The 19,381-nt window shown below is 40.7% G+C and overlaps 1 protein-coding gene across 7 annotated transcripts in view; it reads left to right on the top strand.

Annotated features, from left to right (window-relative positions):
• Positions 1-19,381, top strand: part of Celf2 (CUGBP Elav-like family member 2) — a 526,057-nt gene that overhangs the window by 490,749 nt on the left and 15,927 nt on the right. For all 7 annotated transcript variants that reach the window (XM_038332725.1, XM_038332722.1, XM_038332724.1 and 4 more), the window contains one exon: positions 14,023-14,142. In XM_038332725.1, the coding sequence (XP_038188653.1) occupies positions 14,023-14,142 (120 nt within the window). The remainder of the gene's footprint in view (positions 1-14,022; positions 14,143-19,381) is intronic.

The raw sequence follows: 19,381 nt of genomic DNA, 5'->3' as shown, positions 1-19,381 counted from the left end.
TAAGGCCTGTCCATAGTCAGTTTGATGTTTTGTCCGAACAACACACTAATGTGTGTTCTGTGTTGACTACTTGCAAAAACACAACCTTGTTGATCCTGACCAGGTCAAGCCCACATCCCTGTTTTCCAAATGTAGGGCAGTATGACATGAAATTTTGAGGTTCTGTTATTCAGAGGAAAACCTATTGTAGCAACAGCCATCCTCTCATCTGGAAGCCCCTCCCCTTCCCCCTTCCACCATGATGAAGGCCAGACATAAGGCAGGAAGCTAGTGAGGCAGATGGATGGCTTGGGCCTTCTTTCCTCAGACTGTTTTTCCAGGTCCTACAGCCTAGCCTACACCATATTTTATAGGGGCAAAATGTCTTCGTGGTCATCTATCCAGATACCTCACCCATAATCTTGACAAGGAGCCAGAGGCTAAAGGATCATTTTTCTGAAGGTGTAAAGACAGTTATTTTAAACCATGACAGACTAGGAAACAAGAGTTTCTGGGAACCAGGATCTGTACTTCTGGATCTGTGTGTTTCTGTCTTCTCGCCTTGTCAATCAGTAGTTGTCAACATCATTCTCAGTCTGTCATGACCATTTGTAAAGTGCGTGTTTGTCTGGGGCAGCTGAGAAGATACAGACTTTTTAAAAGACAGGCTTTCACTGTGCATCCCTGGCTGTCTTGGAACACTCTGTTAACCCAGGCTGGACTTGAACTCACAGAGATGCAGCTACATTTGCCTCTCTGTGCTTCCCAGGTGCTGTCATGTGGCATGCCCCACCACAGCAGGCTTAGTCCTTTTTATTTTGATAAATCATGAGCAAAATATTGAAGTGTCAGTGTTCTCTTTTTTCTGCTCCATTCTTATCACACAGATCCACATGTGATAAAATTATATTGACTCTTTCAAACTCGAGGCCTCAAAGGCTATTTTCATACTTTGGTATGTCTTTATAGGACTGAAAAAGATACCAAAAATAATACCTGGTTTATTGACAATTACTATAATAGGGTTTTCAGTTACACTAGTAAAGGCTCTAGAAGGCACTGGAGTGAAGACCAGAGTGGTGAGAGCGCAGAGACTGTGCTGTCTGTCACAGTGTGCTTTCCATCCACGCCAGTTCCCCTCTTCCAAAAGTTTGGCTCTTGGAATAAAAAAATTGAAAAGTAATTTCAACTCACAATCTAGTCCTGAGACTGAATTTCCCTCTCTGGTCTTCTAGAGAATCCCTCTGCAGTGCTGCACGAAGCTATTATACTTCGCAGCAAATGGACGGTGAAGTGGTACCAGTGTACATGGGTAAAACACAGGCCACCACAGAGTCCAGTAATGAGAAGACAGACTCAAATCCTTTCATGCTGTTGTATAGCATGATTTCCTCCTCCTCCCCCATCAGCCCTCCTCTCTCTCTCTCTCTCTCTCTCTCTCTCTCTCTCTCTCTCTCTCTCTCTCTCTCTCTCTCTCTCTCTCTCTCTCTCTCTCTCCCTCCCTTCAGAAGTAAAATAAGAGGTGTGGTTATTGGAGAATAGTTAGCCCATGGGAGAGGAGGCAGTATCTCATCAATGCCCTAGGGCTGTGATTAGCTAATAATGATAGCACCTATGTTATTTCTTAACTATTCTGCCCCTCTCATTTTTTTCCTGCACTGTTGGAATTCAGCATACAACTGATTGGACACAAAACAGCAACCACAGGCTCCAGTGTCTTCCATTTAGTAGATATTTTCTCTGTGTTTACAATTGTTTTGTTTCCTAAACCACAAAGACACTGTGCTTTCACTATCTAATTATTCTGTGGAAAGTGGTTAATCAATGCACTGAAGGCAATTCTTGCTCCTTCCTATTAATACTGTTTTATCTAGCTTAAAAGAAAACTCTTGCTGTCTGGAAAATGTCGGGAAGAGGGTCAATATAAGAAAATCTGTGTTGTCCCTGTGAAGGTGGCGTAGAGCTGTACTAGATATGACCTGCAAGTGCACAGATAAAGGGAGAACCTTGATGCAGAGAGTAAAGAACTCTTCAATAAAGACGTGGCAGGTGCGAACGATCAACAAACCCCAAGTGGGCACTTTCTCTACCTTCCTTGGCAGATCTGACTTTTTAGAAGGATTATGACCATTCCTTAACATTCAGCATTCAGACTTCCCCAAAGAAAAGTGCTCTCTTCTATCCCACCGTCTCCAGACTGTCAGAGAGCAACAGGGACATCTCTGTTTCCAGTGGGTCTCGGGCAGGGCAAGTGAAGTCACAAAATGGCCTTGGATTTTGACCTCCCACCTCCTGCTTACACACAAGAGTAGATATCTGCTCCTTTCCTCTCAAAAGCTGTGTCAGGGATGAAAGTCTCTCTGGCCTGCCGTAGTGACACCAAGGCAGTAACTGGCTTCATCGCTCTGGTTTTAAATACCTTGACTTTCTTTGACCTATAGCAGAAAGTAAGTTGGAAAGCCCTTCACTTCACCACAGCTTCAGTAAGGCCACAACCTAAAGAGAAGTGAGTGCCTTTGCCTGTCTCACTCAGGTCTGCAGATCAGCTTTCCTGTAAGAAGACTAGATGAGCCTGTCCTATCCCCCTGACTCAGCCTTCCATTCATTCTTCCAGCATGTGCTTAGTACCTACTGTGTGTCATCACTCTCGAGGTTATAGGAAATTAAAACAGGCAAAAATCCCCATTCTTTAATAGGCTTGCCTTCTGGTGGGATTTTATTAATATATAGAACAGACACCACACCTATTATAGATTTTTGTTTGGTTGGTTTTGTTTTTTGAGATAGGGTTTCTCTGTGTAGCCTCTGCTGCCTTGGAACTTGCTCTGTAGACCATGCTGGACTCAGTCACAGCTCCACGTGCCTCTGCCTTCGAGTGCTGGGATTAAAGGTGCATGCCACCATCACCTGGCTTTATTAGTTTTTTTTTTAACTTTTGATTTTCCAGCTGTTCTTTCCTGTCATAAACCAGACCTAACCTCTCTCCATAAACCTTCACAGTTATAAGGGAAATTTATAGAATTACTTCAGAAATTCCTGAGATCAGTGGTTCCCAATCAATGATTTATGCAAAAATAAAGATGACTTTCTAAAATCAGATTTCTGAGAGCTCTTCTCAGCAACTATAGTGTTTAGTGAATCAAAGTGAGCCCCAAGAATCTCCTGATTCTGAGATGTGGGAAATCCTAACTACCTTTTTAAAAAAGAAAAAACAGGGCAACTCTGACCAGAGGACCCAGATAACATCTCAGCAACACTGGCTTCTGGGTTTTTCACACACACACACACACACACACACACACACACACGGCCTTTATGGTTGTTCATTTAGAATCGGAGTGGCATGCACTAGTAAATATCCCTTAGAAGACAGAAACTACAAATAGGGCAAGCGAAACGAGTCATAAAGTTACATAGACACCTTTAGTACTATCTAAATAGAGCTACATTATTTTGTGGGAAGTGAAATTGGAAACTTTCCCAAAGTTTAGCCTGAGTTGTGAGAATTCTACCTCATTGGAGGGCTCATTCTGGAGATGGCAACCATGTTTGGAGCTAGTAAAAACCAAAGCATTTTGAGAAGCTGATTGAGGCTGCCAAGGCTAGCTCCAAGGTTTACAGCAAGCCCTTCATACATAAGTATCCAGGTCCCTGCATTCATAGATTTCACAAGTGAAAGAAATTATGCCTCTGGGCCAGTTCCCCTCACTTTAGAAATCATCTATTTTCAGATGAGTCTCCTTCATATTAACCTGAAATCTACTGTCCCCTGATTCTAATTTTAATCTCTCAAACTACAAAGAGTACCTTTTTGATGTCAGAACCTAAGACTGACGTGGTGATATTTTGTTTGTGCTGTAACAAATAAAGCTTGCCTGAAGATCAGAGAGCAGAGCTAAGCCACTAGTTAACCATAACGGCCAGGCAGTGGTGGCTCACACCTTTAATCCCAGCACTAGGATAGTTAGAGGCAGAAATTTAAGGCAGGAAGAGACAGGATCACGAGTGCATTCAGTCTGAGGAGTCATAGGGACAGGATCGCCCTTCGGTCTGAGGATTCAGCAGAGGTTAAGAACTAGTGGCTGGCTGCTCTGCTTCTCTGATCTTTCAGCATTACTCCCTATATCTGATTTGGGGTTTTTATTATTAAGACCAATTAGAAATCATGTTATAGATTTGGTTTTCTCTTTGTAAACTAAATATTACATGTTTAAACTTTCCTTGTTTTTTTAACTTTCATCTCTGATCATTTCTGGATGTTCTCAAAACTACACACACACACACACACACACACACGGTTCTTGATATGTAACTTAGCAGTAAAAGCTACAGTGTGTCATTGTTGATCCAGTTACCAAGGCAGCGTTGAATCTTTAGGTGTTGCAGAATGATGAAATGGCGAATTTCTCTTAAGGGCAAATGGGCAAAGGTTTCCCAACAAATTCACATCCTGCTATATAGCAAACACCAGTGCCATGATTTTCTTGCCCTCTCTCAGAGATAAATTACATTTCTTCTTTGGGAATTAATGCTAAGCTCAGTTAAATTAGATTGCCTAATATCTTACAGATTGGAAGCAACAGAGCCAGAATTATTAAAGGTGGATAGAGGCTCCACAAGCAAACTTCCTGCCTCCATAGTCAATCTCTGCGGTACCCACAAGGTTCATCCAAAACACAAAGCAGGATTTTAAGTTCACTGTCAGCATAGTGTTAAGCCTCTATACTTAATGAGCTGCCTGTAAATCCTAGTTCCATCATTCATAATGTCTAGCACCTGGTATACACTCAAATAATATTAGCTGTTATCATTATTAGTGTTGTTCCTGGTGAAAATGAGTTTTCTATTTTTGTTACTAATTACCACAGTGCAGTTGCTTCAAACATATATTATTTAACATATATTATGTTAAAGTTCTACAGATAAATAATCCAGCACGATCACTGGACTGACATCAGAGTATCAGCAAGTTGCATTCCCTCCAGATGTGATAGAGGGGGTCCCAATTCATTCCCTTTCCAACTCCTGGCCTGTCTCTATCTTCAGAGCCAGGGAACTTAGGTCAAATCCTCCTATACTACCATATTCCTGGAGTTTTCCAGTTCTCATTTCCACTTCTATGAGCCCACTAGGATAATAGACAATCTGGGAAGTATCCCCATTTTGGTATCAACCAACTAACAACTTTAATTGCATCTTTAGTTCATCTTTATCACATAGCCTAGCATGTTCACAGGTTCAAGGAATTGAAACTTGAACATCTCAGGAGAGAGTGTTGTTCTGCCTGTCTCTTTCTTGAAGCATAGCTCTATTGGAACCAAAGCTTATTTGCCTACCGAGGATAGAGAGAGGACAGACAAGAAGGTCTTTAGCAAAGCACCATGGCATTTTGTTTCAGCTCAGTACCCTTGTGATTGTAGTCAGTGAATGAATGGTCTTGCCATTCTCTCCATTCTAAGACGTCACTTCTTTTCCCATAAGCCAAGTGAAAATGATGATGGGAAGAAAAATTATGGTCCTTTTCTCTCTGGAAAACTAAGAAAAGGAAAACAGGCACAAATCACCTTTGAAAGAAAACAAACTAAACTCTTTATTGCTGAGATTGGAACGCAGATCCTTGTATGCAGTAAACATGTGCTGTAGCCCTAGTCTATACTCCCAGCCCCAGATTAAACTTTCTTAACCGTGGTGACTGTTACCTTAATATGTGCGCTGGTTAAAGAGAGATTTCTGTTTACATCTGCATGAAAAAGTCATGTGGCCTTTCTGTGACCCTGCACACATCTGGAATTCTGTCTGTCCCTCTCCTGTATGCTAACTAGGTGAGTCTCTTCAACACCTTCATCTATGCTTTCTCATCCTTAAAGGAAAGAAGGCATCTGACTGTTTTTCAGGCTGTCTTAAAGGAAAGGAAGGCATCTGACTGTTTTTCAGGCTGTCTTAAAGGAAAGGAAGGCATCTGACTGTTTTTCAGGCTGTCTTAAAGGAGCTACCTGCTGTGGAAGGACGTCTGAGAGGATGGCCACCCTTTGGTATTGGCAGCCAGAGATTGGAAAGCAGAGCTGGCACTGGTTGAGGGCCATGGTAGGGGCTCTGCTAACATGACTGTCTCTCTGTGTCACAAAGGCCTGAGTAGGTACTCAGTCTGTGACCCACAGTTTTCATCTGAGCCAATCAATTCCTACACAGATTGTTTACCCAGGACCAGCTCTGAAGACAAGCCATGATGTTCCCTGCATTGGGGTTGCTGTTAGGGATTTCTCGTTGTGGAATTTTTACAGTAAGGAACAAATCTAGTCAGATGAGCAAAGAAATTTTGTGACCATATCAAAGTAATCATGTTCTTACCACCAATCTCCTTTGACTGTCTCACTTCTCAAATTTTATACTACCTCTACATTCAGTTTCACAAAAGGCACTGACTGTGTCTACCACATGAACTAATAAAGATTTTTGTCTACTACGTCTCATTTTCTGTCCTTGTTAGCCAGATAGTCCCAACATCTATAGGCTGGTAGGTAAGATATATCCTGTGGTAATGCCATGTATGAAAGTTATCACTGGCACCACATAAACAAGGTGACGCAAACATTGCTGGGCCCCATTTGGATTCCTCCTTATGTTACTCTGCAACCTCTTGTATGGAATGAAGCAGCCTCCTACCAACAGGCATTCTTGGAAAATGAGCCAACATTTACACACCACACCTTTTCCTGAAGTGCTCTTTTGGCATTTTACAAATAGTTTTTGTGGGAAAGTGAAAGATGTGAGTCCCAGGAAAGACTGGAGAGAATTTTAGGTGGACAGAATGCAGTTACCCAAGACAGCCCATTGCTAGTCTGTCAGTAAAATAGGAAAATATGTGGGTTGATGCCTTTAATTTGTTTCTGTGTTGAGGATCTTTTTCGTATATTGTCCATCTGCCAAACATTTAGTTTTTAAGTGCTTGATGCTTGACTGAGATTGGCCCTGTGATAAATCTGAATTTAAACAGATTGTTAAAATTCAAAGGTTCTTAAAGGCAGCTCCATAGGCAATAGAAAGATCTCTTTGCAACTACAGTTAGGGCAGATTTTTAAAGTATTGGCCAACGATACAGCATACATGGTGGAGTCCTCTCACTTTAAGCACTTCATGCAGGTAACTTTCACGTTTTCATACTTAATTCTACTCTGTACATCTTCTTTTCCAAACGTAGTACAATAAGAAGTGTGAAACTGTGTTCAATCTGCTTACTATAATCAGTCCCAGGTGTTTTAAATTAAGCAGAAAAACAAGGCGCAAACAGACTATGGCTAGCACTTGTTTACTGTTCAGGACGGAGAGGATCCTGTGGCTCCAGGGCTCTTTCACCACCACCCGTATTCAGTGAACCCGTGCGCCACATGTGTCTCTAATGATTTTCTCTCTAGAAAGACTCACCACTTACCATTAGAGCTGTGGATTGTGTACACAAGAGCAAGTAGAGGAAATTTGTTACTCCTTTCTCCTCAGGCTCGCCTCTCAGGCCTAAAGAACCCCCTAAAATCATTCATGAACCATGGACTCTGCCAGTTTCAAAGTCATTCTCTCTCTTGCCACTGAGTGAAACTCTAAGGTGAAGTAAGCTGCCGATGCAACTACTTTCTTCTTGTTGTTTTCCTCTGTATTTGATCTGACAGTGGGCAAACAGCATGACACATGACACCCTCTGATTTCTTCATAAGGCGGAGGAGATGGGCCACCCAGCAGAAATAAAAATATAGCCATGATGTCATCAACAGTTAAAGATGATTTTGTTACTTGCCTTGTTGAGACAAAATACCTTACAAAAGCAACTTAAGGAAGGGAAATATGGTTTAGGCTCACAGTTCGAGGCTCTAGTCCATAATGGCAAAGAAAGTCACGGTGCAGGAGCGTGAGGCAGCTGGTCACGCTGCATCTGCCGCCAGGAAGCTGAGGAGGACGCATCCTGATGCTCAGCTTATTTGCTCCTTTTTTTTCAGTCCAGCACTGTGCACTTTAGGGTGTGTGTTCCACAGTTCCCACGTCAATTACCCTGACCCAGGAAAATCCTCAAAGACAGGCTCAAAGGTTTGTTTCCATAGTGATCCTAAACCCTGCCAAATTGGCCATCAAGATTAACCATAATAGGTGTTTAGACTGAAAAGTAGGGAGGAAACAACTTTTCCTCTTTGTGGTTGTGTGAAATATGTCCTAGATAATCATCCCTTTATTTCATCTTTCACTTAATAAATGATGAAGAACCAAGGGTAAGTAATCATCACAGTGACACTGACCTGTCTTCTTTTTTATTTGTTTTCTTGTTGTTTGTTGTTGTTAATGTTAAAATGATGAAAACAAGCAAAGCTTGGGAGAACAGTTTGCACATGACGTCTTTGCAGCTTGACTATGGTTTTCAGAGCCTTGTTTCTTGCAGTTGGTGTTATTGGCAGCCAAGTGTAAGGTCTCTGATATGAACAGCAGCTACACATTTGCCAGATGACCGAGGGCCTAGATTTCCTCTCCTCCATAGCTCCTCCAGCTTTGGTTTCCGTTCATTTCCTGGACTGTGTGAGGATTATCTCATGCCTCAGCCTATTTTCCATTCCCTTCTCTTTGCTCTGAGGAGTGTGAGAAAAGGACAGAAAACTCAAGCTTAAGTAAATTTGGTCTTCCGCTAGGCACTTGAGTTACTGTACTGGCCACGTTCATCAGGACAAATTCCTTCTCATTTTCTTTGACCCTGATGAAATACAGGTTTTGTGAAATGCAAGAGATTAGGCCAATGTTTTTCTCTTCAGAGTTGTCCTGTATTAATCTCTTATTACTCTAGCCAATATATCTTCTTATAGCTGCTGTTGGCAAGGTATGTATTTTCTGTCTTTTAACAGACTTATGGGTCCACTTCTGGTTTTTTCACTTTAGAATGGAATGAAAGCAATATGTGTCAATGGAAACTCTACCTCAAAGTTTGAACTGTGATCTTCTCCTGAGCTACTGATATGTGGGTTCAGTGTTTCCCATGTGGGCAGCAGCAGTGAATGACAGAGCCAGTCAGTCTCCTAGTCTCAAGGAGAAACATCAGGCCTCTTACTGTGTTACTGAATTGAAATGTTCAGTAGGATGGTGTAGCAAATACATTTCCAATTTAGGATATTTCCCATTTTGAATGCGCTCATTGTTCTGTTGGAAGTCAAGGAGAATATGTATTTTTCAAGTTGTTTCTGAATCTTAAGTGCACCTCCTTACTTAGCATAGTTAAATCTCAGCTGGGGATTTTTGTTAAGTGCAGTCTGGCCATACTACCTTTCCATGTTACTACTTCTGTAAATAAGGTTGAATTGGGGTGTGTCCTTTTGCTTTTTTGTCACATGCCTATTTCTCTTTTTTTATACATTAAGTGAATGTTTACTAATACAAAATGTTAATTTATTTACTGATCTTTCATATTTTATTATCTTATTTTAATGATTATTTTAAATTATCAGAACGTACCTCTGATTTATTGTCTTAATTTCAGTAAGATAAAAAAAAAATTCCTCCTATATAATTCCTTCCTTTCTGGCCTTTCATGTGTCTTTTATATAAACAGTATGTTAAAAACCTAGCAACATATTATAATTACTTTATGTAATCTTAACATCTTTTAAAGAAACTGAATAAAGGAGAGCAAGTAGTAAATCTTAATGTTTATAGGGTATTTATAACCTTATTTACAATTTCTAGTTCTCTTCATTCTCAAGATCTGCACTTCTTGTTCTGTTAGAATTTTCCTACATCCTCCTTCTTTGTTTGAATATTCTCAAATATAATACATTTCTTATACCACTTACCTAATCATGCTGTTATATACATTTTAGTCAACTTGAGATGAGAGTTAAAAACTATACTTTATAATATGTAATTACTTACACTATATATGTGTGTTGATACCTGTCTAAGATCTCTTGATATAAATCTAAACAACTTTATTATTTCTTATGAGGCAGATCTGATACCTATGAAGTAATGGTTTTATTTTGTTGTTTGATTCTTTTTAATATGGAAATTGTTTCTCCCATTTTTGGAAGATAATTTTTCTGAATATAATTGTAGTTGGCACTTAGTGTTTCCCTGTCACTGAGTATGTCCTGTAGTAAATGCATTGACTCTGCTGAGAAGTCGACTGTGCATCTTACCTGAATCCCTTGTATGATTTTTTCTTTTGCTGCTTTTAGAAATTCCTCTCTCTCATTGACCTTCAACATCTGTATTTTCACATATCTGGATCTGGGTCTCTTTGTGACATAGTAGTTTATCATACTTAGAATTGGTTCATTTTCTTGAATGTGTCAATGTCTCTAATCAAATTTGGGAAATCATTAGCCATCATAGAACATTTTTTTCTTTTTTTATTTTTATTGAGCTGTACATTTTTCTCTACTTCTCTCCCTTCCTTTCCCTCTCCATTTCTACCCTCTTCCGTGACCCTCATGCTCCCAATTTACTCAAGAGATCTTGTCTTTTTTACCTTCCTAAGGAATGATTTTCTAGTCTCTATCATCCTTTGCCTGATGCTTTACATATATGTTGGTGTGTTCAACTATGTACCACATTCTTTTAATGTTGTGTTTACTTTTTATTTTTATTCTCCTCTCTGTTCTTCTGAATATTTGTATTTACAAATAAGTCATGCCTTTCTTCCATGCTTTAAGCAGGATTTCCTTTAGTTGAGTATCTTTTTAATACCTTTTTTGATTTATCCACCTGCTAAATCCTAATATCTGGGTCCCTGTTGTCTACTCTTTTCTCTATATGAATCACATCTTATTTCTTGGCATTTATTATGATATTTTTTAACAATTGAGCATCTTAGATAAAGCAAATCTGGTCCTGGTTCTTCTCATTCACTCTCAGACTTGCTTCTTCATTGTTTATTTGCATAGCAACTTAGCAAAATTAGTGTAGTAAAGAATATTGATCTGACATGGTGCCCTTGATATCATTACTCAAAAGGCATAACCTTGGGCTATGAGTGACAGTTTTTCTTTCTTTTTTTTAAATGTTTCTCCTCTGTTGCTTCTTTGCCTGATGTTAGATCTCTAGTTGATATATCTCTGTTGTCATCATACCCAGTGTTAGCCTTAACACATTTCTAGGGTTTTTTGCTCATAGACGCCAAAATCTGATCTGATTAAAGCCAGGCCATTGTAGGGGTCATCTTTGAACTAGGCCATGAGGCAAGCCCTGACCACAGGAAGACATCCCTTAGCAGTCTGACTGCTTCACCAGCTATGTGAACTATCAGTCCACTCCTAAAATTGCTTACCAGCAACATTTTTGTTTATGATAGCTTACATTTTCCCATCTCTTTCAAATAAATGTGTCCCCTTTAGAGGAACCTGTGTTCTTATCCTGTATCACATTCTAGACAGAAACTCTGTCTCATTGTTTCAAAGCTGGTATGGGAGCAATGGCTTTGATTTTCTTCAAGTGGCACCTCTGCTCTTAAGAAGAGTTTCTGTGCGAGGAAGATTACACTCTTCTTAACTTGCCTTTTCTAGCACAGACTTCTAGCCTATATATTTGGTGGTGTGGAAGTAAATGGAGCCTGATTTCTCCCATCAAGTTGTTTAGGGGAAAGGCCTCCATTCTTCATGATTTGGAATATAATTTGTACAATACAGAACAGAGGGGAAGAGAATGGGGGTAATTAGAAATAGAGAAGTCTTCTCTTCCCTGAAGGAACCGTGGTACCAGGTTTGGACCTGCGAGGAAGGGAGCTCTACTTCCTTGGTCTCAGGCAAGCTTCTATTAAACTCATCTTCAGGGGTGTGATACTAAGACACCCAAGGAAGGGAACCTATTGTAGACTCCTCAGTTCTTATGGAGATTTATACATTTTCCTAGGGAGAGGGAAATAGAGTTCTTCTTTTGTTAGGACACTGTCTAGAGGTTGTAACTGATGCATTCACTTCACAGAGCAGAGGGCCCACAGGTCCTTACATGGCCTCTCGGTTCTTCACTCATGCCACTCAGACTCGAACTTTGTTTTGTTTTTCAGTACTTTTCTGGTTTAGAATCCAAACAGGTACTATGAATAGTTTTTCCACCTTATCTGCTGGCATAATCTGATAGGGGCTTTTACATGTAGGATACCACCAGATAGAGTCCATGGGAAATGTGCAGATAGTTATAATTTAGATGAACTCGGTCATCAGAAAGAATTCCCACTGGAAGAGAATACTAAGATATTGTTGTTTGTATTTTAATCACATCACTAAGTAGTAAATTACTAGAAAGCTTTGGAATGAGTGGTTAAATAAAAGAGCAAACCCCGCAAGTAGCACAATGAAAGAAGCTTCCACATTAGGGGCATTTGGTGAATTAGAAAAACTTGAGTATAAAGTTTCAAAGGCTCCTGGTGCATAAAGAATACAAGAAGTTTATAGCCTGCCTGAGGCATCTGGTAGGAGATCATCTCAGTTCCTCTGGAACCCCAAAAGGCTGAACTGTCAGTGTGAGATGAACTTGGTGCTGAGAAGAGCCCTTTTCAGAGATGCTTCCCTCTGAGAACTTACAGTAGTGAACAGGCCTTCGCATGAGCTTACATGGGTGCTCGCTCAAAACCCTCAAGTATTTTGGAAAGGTCTCTAGTTTGCCTTTTCCTCTAACACATTATGTAATCACATGGAAATCATCCTTGAAAAGACGCATTGATGGAGGACTCTCATTGGTTAATAAACTGCCTTGGCTTTTTGATAGGGCAGGATTTAGATAGGTGGAGTAGACAGAACAGAATGCTGGGAAGAAGGGAAGTTAGACAGCCACCATGCCTCTCCTCTCTGAGACAGACGCCATGGAGCCAGCCACCAGGTCAGACATGCTGAATCTTTCCTGGTAAGACACCACCTCATGGTGCTACACACATTACTAAAATGGGTTAAAGCAAGATGTGAGAATTAGCTAATAAGAGGCTGAAACTAATGGGCTAGGCAGTGTTTAAATGAATACAGTTTGTGTGTTGTTATTTCAGGTTTTAAGCTAGCCGTGTGGGAGCCAGGCAGGACGAAAAGCAGGCCTGCTCATCACATCACTACAACCCATCTTCAACCCAGACTTCAAATATTTCCAGAAATAATTTTTCACAAATATTAAATATTATTAAAGCTCTCATTCAAAAATCATAAAATACAGTTAAACCAAGGACCAAAAGTAGGAATCAGGGGCTGGAAATGACTCAACAGGTAAGAGTCTTCAATGCTCTAACATGAGGACAGTACCCATGTTAGGTGGGTCACAAATACTTGTAACTCCAGCTCCAAGGGATCTAACTCCCTCTTCTGGTCCCAGCAGGTACCAATATACATATGCACATATACTCACATAAATAAATAAGGAGTAAAAACAAATCTTTTTAAAAACTAAACAGCAGTCAGAGTTGAACAGTATATTTAGATCAGTCTATGGTCTCAGAATTAGAATTATTAGCACATTTACAGAAAGGAAATAAAACTAGGATGTTCACAGAAACTTAAGGGATTTTAAAAATTTGAATAGCAACTGATTATTGTAATGACCATACTGATGCTTCTGGAAATGTAAATTATAATGTAACATACAGTGACTATAAATCTAAGAGCATTTTAGATGTAGTTAAAGAAGGTTTGGTGAGCAAAATAGCATAAAATATAAATTTGAGACTATAATCTAGACTTGCAGGACTGTCATTCACAATTTTTTTCCAGGCAATAGCAAGCAGCATACTCTTTATGCTGACAAACAGATGGAGGTGGACCATAGCTAGGGTGTAGACTGAAATCAAGGCCTTGTTCAATGAGGCTGAGGAACACTGAGCTGCAAACCCAACCCATTATGTGATCTCTTCAGTTTCCAACCCTAAGTGCCAAAGGCCCTACATGTACAGTTCCATTTATCTTTACAGAAAAGGTTTAAGGAAAATATCACAGGCCTGTGGTGTTTAAGTGACTCCACGGTTAGCCTGTATAGTGACAGCCGGCTTCTTTCCATTCTAGCTGACTCTCACCTTGTGCTTTCTCTCTCCCTTTCTCTCTTTTGCAGTGGCTGCTTCAACCCCCAATTCTACTGCTGGTGCAGCCATGAATTCCTTGACCTCTCTTGGAACTCTCCAAGGATTGGCTGGAGCCACTGTCGGATTGAATAATATTAATGCACTAGCAGGTACCGTAAACAGTGAGTATTTGCTGCTCTGGTGGACAGCCTTCCCCTAAATTCTCCAGAACATGGTCAACCAGAATTGACCAAAAAGGCTATGAAATGGGGAGAACTAAAACTTGGGATGGAGGAGCGCATGGTTCAATAGGCAAAAACTTGCCCCTTTCATTTTATCTCAAAATAAACCCAACCACATCTCACCCCAGCTTCTTTCCAGTGTGTAGTATAAGTGTGAATCCTCAGATTGCTGTAGTTTGACAGATAGTTTCAGGTTCCAAGGAGTTTGGTTTGGTTTTTTATTTTCTCAGCCCTGCTGCAAGGCAGGGTGTTATAATAGAAAAGTTAATGGCGTGGAAGTTGGGTAGCATATATCCTGCTCAACTGCCAGTCAACTGTAAGAGCTCAGGCAAATCACAGCTCCCTCTCTGGCCTAGTCTCCATGGGAAAATTGAAAATTCTGGGTCAAGTGATATTAAAGGTGCCCTCCAGCTTGAAAAATCAAGGATTCCAGATAAGTGTGAGAGCAAAAAACTAGTCCTTGGAAAGCCAGAAATGCAACTGAGTGTCAAGGAGCTACAGCTAGAAAGAGAACTGACTTCATTAAGTGCCTGGAGATGTGGGTGCAAATAGTGATTGTAAAGGGGTGTCATTTTACTGTGGCAGACAAACAGGATTTGGGCAAATAGGTTAGCAAATTACCCTTGATTCTGAAACAAACTGCCCCGTTTAGAAAGGATGCTAGCCTCTGCCCCACACAGCTAACTGTTCTGTCATTCAGATACATGTGGAATAGTTCCCAGGCCTGAGGATGAGTCACACTGGAGGATCAAGTTTGGGGTGGGCTTCTGCACTGGAGAAACTGAGCCTCAGCCATAAGGAGGCTATTTACCTCACTTTAGGTGATGATTTATTAAATAGTAAACTGTTTTATCGAGTGACTAGACCACAATTATTTTAAATCAAAAATCCTAATTTATATTTAAAAATTCAAAAAGTAATAATTTGCAGTTGGACCAGCAAGATGACTTGGCAGGTGAGAATGCTTGCTGCCAAGCCTGATGAACTGAGTTCAACCCCTGGGGACCCACTCAACTCATACAAGTTGTCCTCTGACCCCCACAAGCATACAGTCACATCACACATCCTGCCCTTCTCTCTCTCTCTCTCTCTCTCTCTCTCTCTTCCTCCCTCCCACATACAAATAAATAAATGTAATGAAGAGTTTAAACTCTAAAACGTATCCACATAAAGATTAAACTTCTATAATCCCAGTAAGAAAATAAACCATATTTTAATAAGTAGATAATGTTCAGGTTTTATTAAGTCTTTTCTTTGGTTGCTCTAGGGAAGTTAAAAAAAATAGACTGAGTTTTACCTGACCATAAAGGAAAAAGAAATGTTTTCTTCCACAAGTGATGGCTCTGAATTAGCATCTAGCACATGGCCTGGTGACCTTGTGACAGCCAGAATGCTTTATTCCAGTTCAAACTGCCTCCAGCTTTTACATTTTCCAGCAGCCACCTAGGAGCCTCGAGGCCTGAGTCCTGTTTCTGGTGCGGCTCCTCTTTTTGACCTTGTCCCGCAGCAGTGCCAGCCCACTTGCCCTTCACCTGGGTTTCGGATGTGTGTGTGCACACATCCCTCATGCTGCTTCTCTTGCCCCAGGACCTAGTTCCCCTCAAACAAGGACTTTGATTTGATCGCCAGCCTGTCCTTGGTCTGCAGAGTAACAGGCCAGTGGGAATGGTTGTCCTCCTCAGCACGTGCTCATGACTGCTGTTTGTCTCTTGTCCGTGTCATGTGCCTCTGCACTTGCTTTTTTTTTTGTGTTGCTAAGCTTTTCCCATCTTCATTGTGCAGACTCGGGGCGTGGGGGAGGGGGGGGACATCGTTGAATGATGAGAAACCACACAAATCCTTGTGCGGGGTCGTATGCTACACAAAGTTTGCTCTGGCAAGGACAACCGTTTCAGTTTGGGTTCCTGACTTCATTGTTTGCAGTTGGGTTAATAGAAATATGCATAGTTCTTGACAAGAAAGAATGGTTTTAATTTCACATATCCCTACCTACCAGTCAGAGTGAACCAGGAAGAAAATGTTTAACTTAACAAAAATTGTGTACAAATAAAAATGTGTTCTTTCTTGATTGCTAAGTGTTACAATCTTAGCATCAACTTGGGGGGAGTATTTAATAGTTGTCTCAGATTAAATAGATATGAAGGGAAACTCCTTTAGGGTAGAATATCCTCTTTGTTCATTCTCCTCAACAGAAATTATGATGAAACCTGTTGCAGATAATTTTCTCAAGGCAATCAAGAAATACTTTTATAGACAGTCAACTCCTAAAACAGTTAATGGCAGCTTGTGTCTTGTTTCATCCCCAACTCTGCACCAGGAATGGTTCCTGTGTGTATTGTGGGTACAGTGATGAGAGAATTCTGGTTTTCTGAACAGAACCAGCTCTTCTCCATGAGCAAAGCAGCAGGAAGGACGTAGGGAGATGATGTGTCTTGGCCTGGACTTGATCCTTTTCCTGCCAGGGCCGCTCTGAAATGGCTCACAGATAAACTGCTATGTTAAACTGTTGGAAACCCTACCCTTTCCTTTCCCTTATTTGTTAATGAGTGAAACGAAATAAAAGTTCACCCTCTAATAGTAAAGCCAGAGTCAGCAAGATTGAAAAGAACATGAGTCATTCAGATCCTTCAGTTGCATAGTTTAAGGATTCCATTGATAGTTTTCTATATTAATATCTAAATTAAATTAAGATGAAAATGCTTTGTGCAGATATGTCTACCCAAGAGCCTCTGATTGGATATTTCTAAATCTAGGTGAAATGGCATTCTTCCTTTATTTGCTTAAATTATGTTCTCCCATATGGCTTAACATGTTGTCTGAAAATATGGCTATTTTACCTAGCCATAAACACTTGGTGAAGAGTAGTTCTGAAAATTTTTTTGTGTGTGAAGAAAAGAGGAGAGGCATTGAGCACATTACCCTAGCTTACACTGCAGAATTACCGTTTAATCTGTCAGCTAGCAATTTCTGAAGATGAACGTCATTCCATACCAGAGCACAACCCAAATACATTTGCATGTATGATCTTACCAACACAGGCAAACATGCAACTGTAACTAAATCGATATCCATCCTCCCTGATTCCAGATATTTCCCAGATCCTCATTTCTTAAGGTGTAGCTCTGCAGGAATCAAAAGAAAATTTACCAGTCAGTAGGTAATAAACCTGTTCAAAGAAATCCTTTACTTTTCCTCTCTTGTTTATGTGTTCTATCTCCTAGAAGGGTAACCTGCAAATAAATGTGTCTGCTCCTGGCACACTCCTTCTAGTTCTGCTTTTTAGGACCGTTTCCATGGTGCTCACAGAAATAATGTGGGTGTGGCTGTCATCTTAGCCAACTTGGGTCTGAAAAGTAAATGTAAAAGACTGAGAGATCAGGCTGCATACCACCTAACTGTCAGGCCAGCTACCCAGACTCCCCTTACAGAGGTTGGTCACGCCCATCATTTTATCCATCTTTTTTGTGTAAGTAGCATACATGAGAATTTAGATGAAGAGTAGGAAAGAGCTGATCCATGTAGCTTTCTCAAAGAAAAGCCCTATTCTTTTAAATTGAAATAAATATTTTATTCAACTAAACTTCAAATCACTGCTTTTATTGTCCAAGGCTTTTAGAGGTAATCAGATGCCTGCAGCCGAGCTGTTAAGTGTTAACTTTGGTACCACGACTATTTAATGTAGAAGAATAACATCAGGTAATTCATAAGAATTGAAATCCTCCTCAGATGATCCTTCAGATGCTTGCCTATGGTCGTTTACTTGTTACTCCCTGAATTTGGCCAACGCCTAGCCTCTAGGTTATCCAGAATAGTATAAATATTCTTAATGCATTGTATTTGAAAGAACTTTTTTACCCCTCCCCTATTTTTATTCAAGAATATGGTTATATTCTAGAAGAGGGAAGCTTTAGGCTGGGGAGACCAAACTGTGGCACTCTTATTTGCACAAGGCCCTCACCAGTTTCCCTGACCTTGGCATCTATACTCCAACTACTTCCTGCCTCCCTATAACCGTCCTCAAGCACATATGGCTAGGCGTTTTCTTCCACGTACACAGCAGCAGAAGTAAGCAGAGCTTCCAGAAAGTAGGTTATGGTTGGAGTGCAGTGTAGGAAAACAACCAACCGTGACAACATACTACCCAGAATACTCTATTTAGTCATGAAATCGTACAGTATTTTAAGAGTATGAAGTTCATTCTGTTTCTGTTTTAAGGGAGTGGAAAATGACTAAAGGAGGGAGAATTCAAAGCTGCAGACTAAGTAGAGCCCTTGTATGGCAACTGCACAGCCCTCAGCAGACAAGGTACAGTGGAGTGACAGGTAGTTTGGAGATACTCGTTAGAGTGTGACTTAGACTTCAGCGCATGTCAGGCGGCTGGGAAACCAGAGTTTCAAAGGGTCTGTGTGCACATGAAACCATACAGCCTGGGGCAGAAGAGCAATTTCCTTTCAGAATTCCCTCCTATAAAGGAATTGAGTCCACAGCTAATGGCCTGTATCCCTAACATCTGTTGGGAGCTGAAAGAATCAGTTGGTCCAAGTTGTCTCACACACTCCTTTGGGCCTCTCAGAAGTATCACAGACATACTAAGCAGTAAGGATAAAACATAATCAAAAGGGAAAAAGAAAATTCCAGTTCTTTGGCAGCCATAACAATAGGGATGCGTGTGCAGGAAAGGAACAGTGAGGTAGATGCGATTAGTTGGTATCTGAGGGATCGTTCGGAGTAATTAGGAGGACAAACTTTCTCTAAGCTCTTTAACAGTGCTTATTTGCATTAGTGGAATAGAAGAGAGTAGACTTCATAATAAGAACCCAGAGCAGGTGCAGCAGATCCTCTTCTGGCCAGCGCCTCCTAACTTACTCTGTACTTGCTGAATGACTTGAAATTACTCCCTTTCTCCAAGGGCTCGTATTTTGTTCTTGAGGCCTTCAGACTTTTCTTTCCCCAGCGTCTACGAAGACACTATGTTGTACTGCTCCACAAGGCACAGTCCAGTCCACAAAGTTCAAGCCCCACAATAGGAAACCCAAACTCAAAGCACTAGGCGAGTCCTCTACTGCTAAGTCCTGGTCAGCTTCATATCTGAAGAGATGACATTGTCCAAGGAGTATAAGCACATATAGTGAAAATAAGACATCTCCTGCCCTCTCTCCTTCCTGTG

This window comes from Arvicola amphibius, chromosome 6 (assembly GCF_903992535.2).
Source record: "Arvicola amphibius chromosome 6, mArvAmp1.2, whole genome shotgun sequence".
In the NCBI taxonomy this organism is placed as follows: Eukaryota; Metazoa; Chordata; class Mammalia; order Rodentia; family Cricetidae; genus Arvicola; species Arvicola amphibius.
This window is presented reverse-complemented; position numbering and strand designations above follow the sequence as displayed.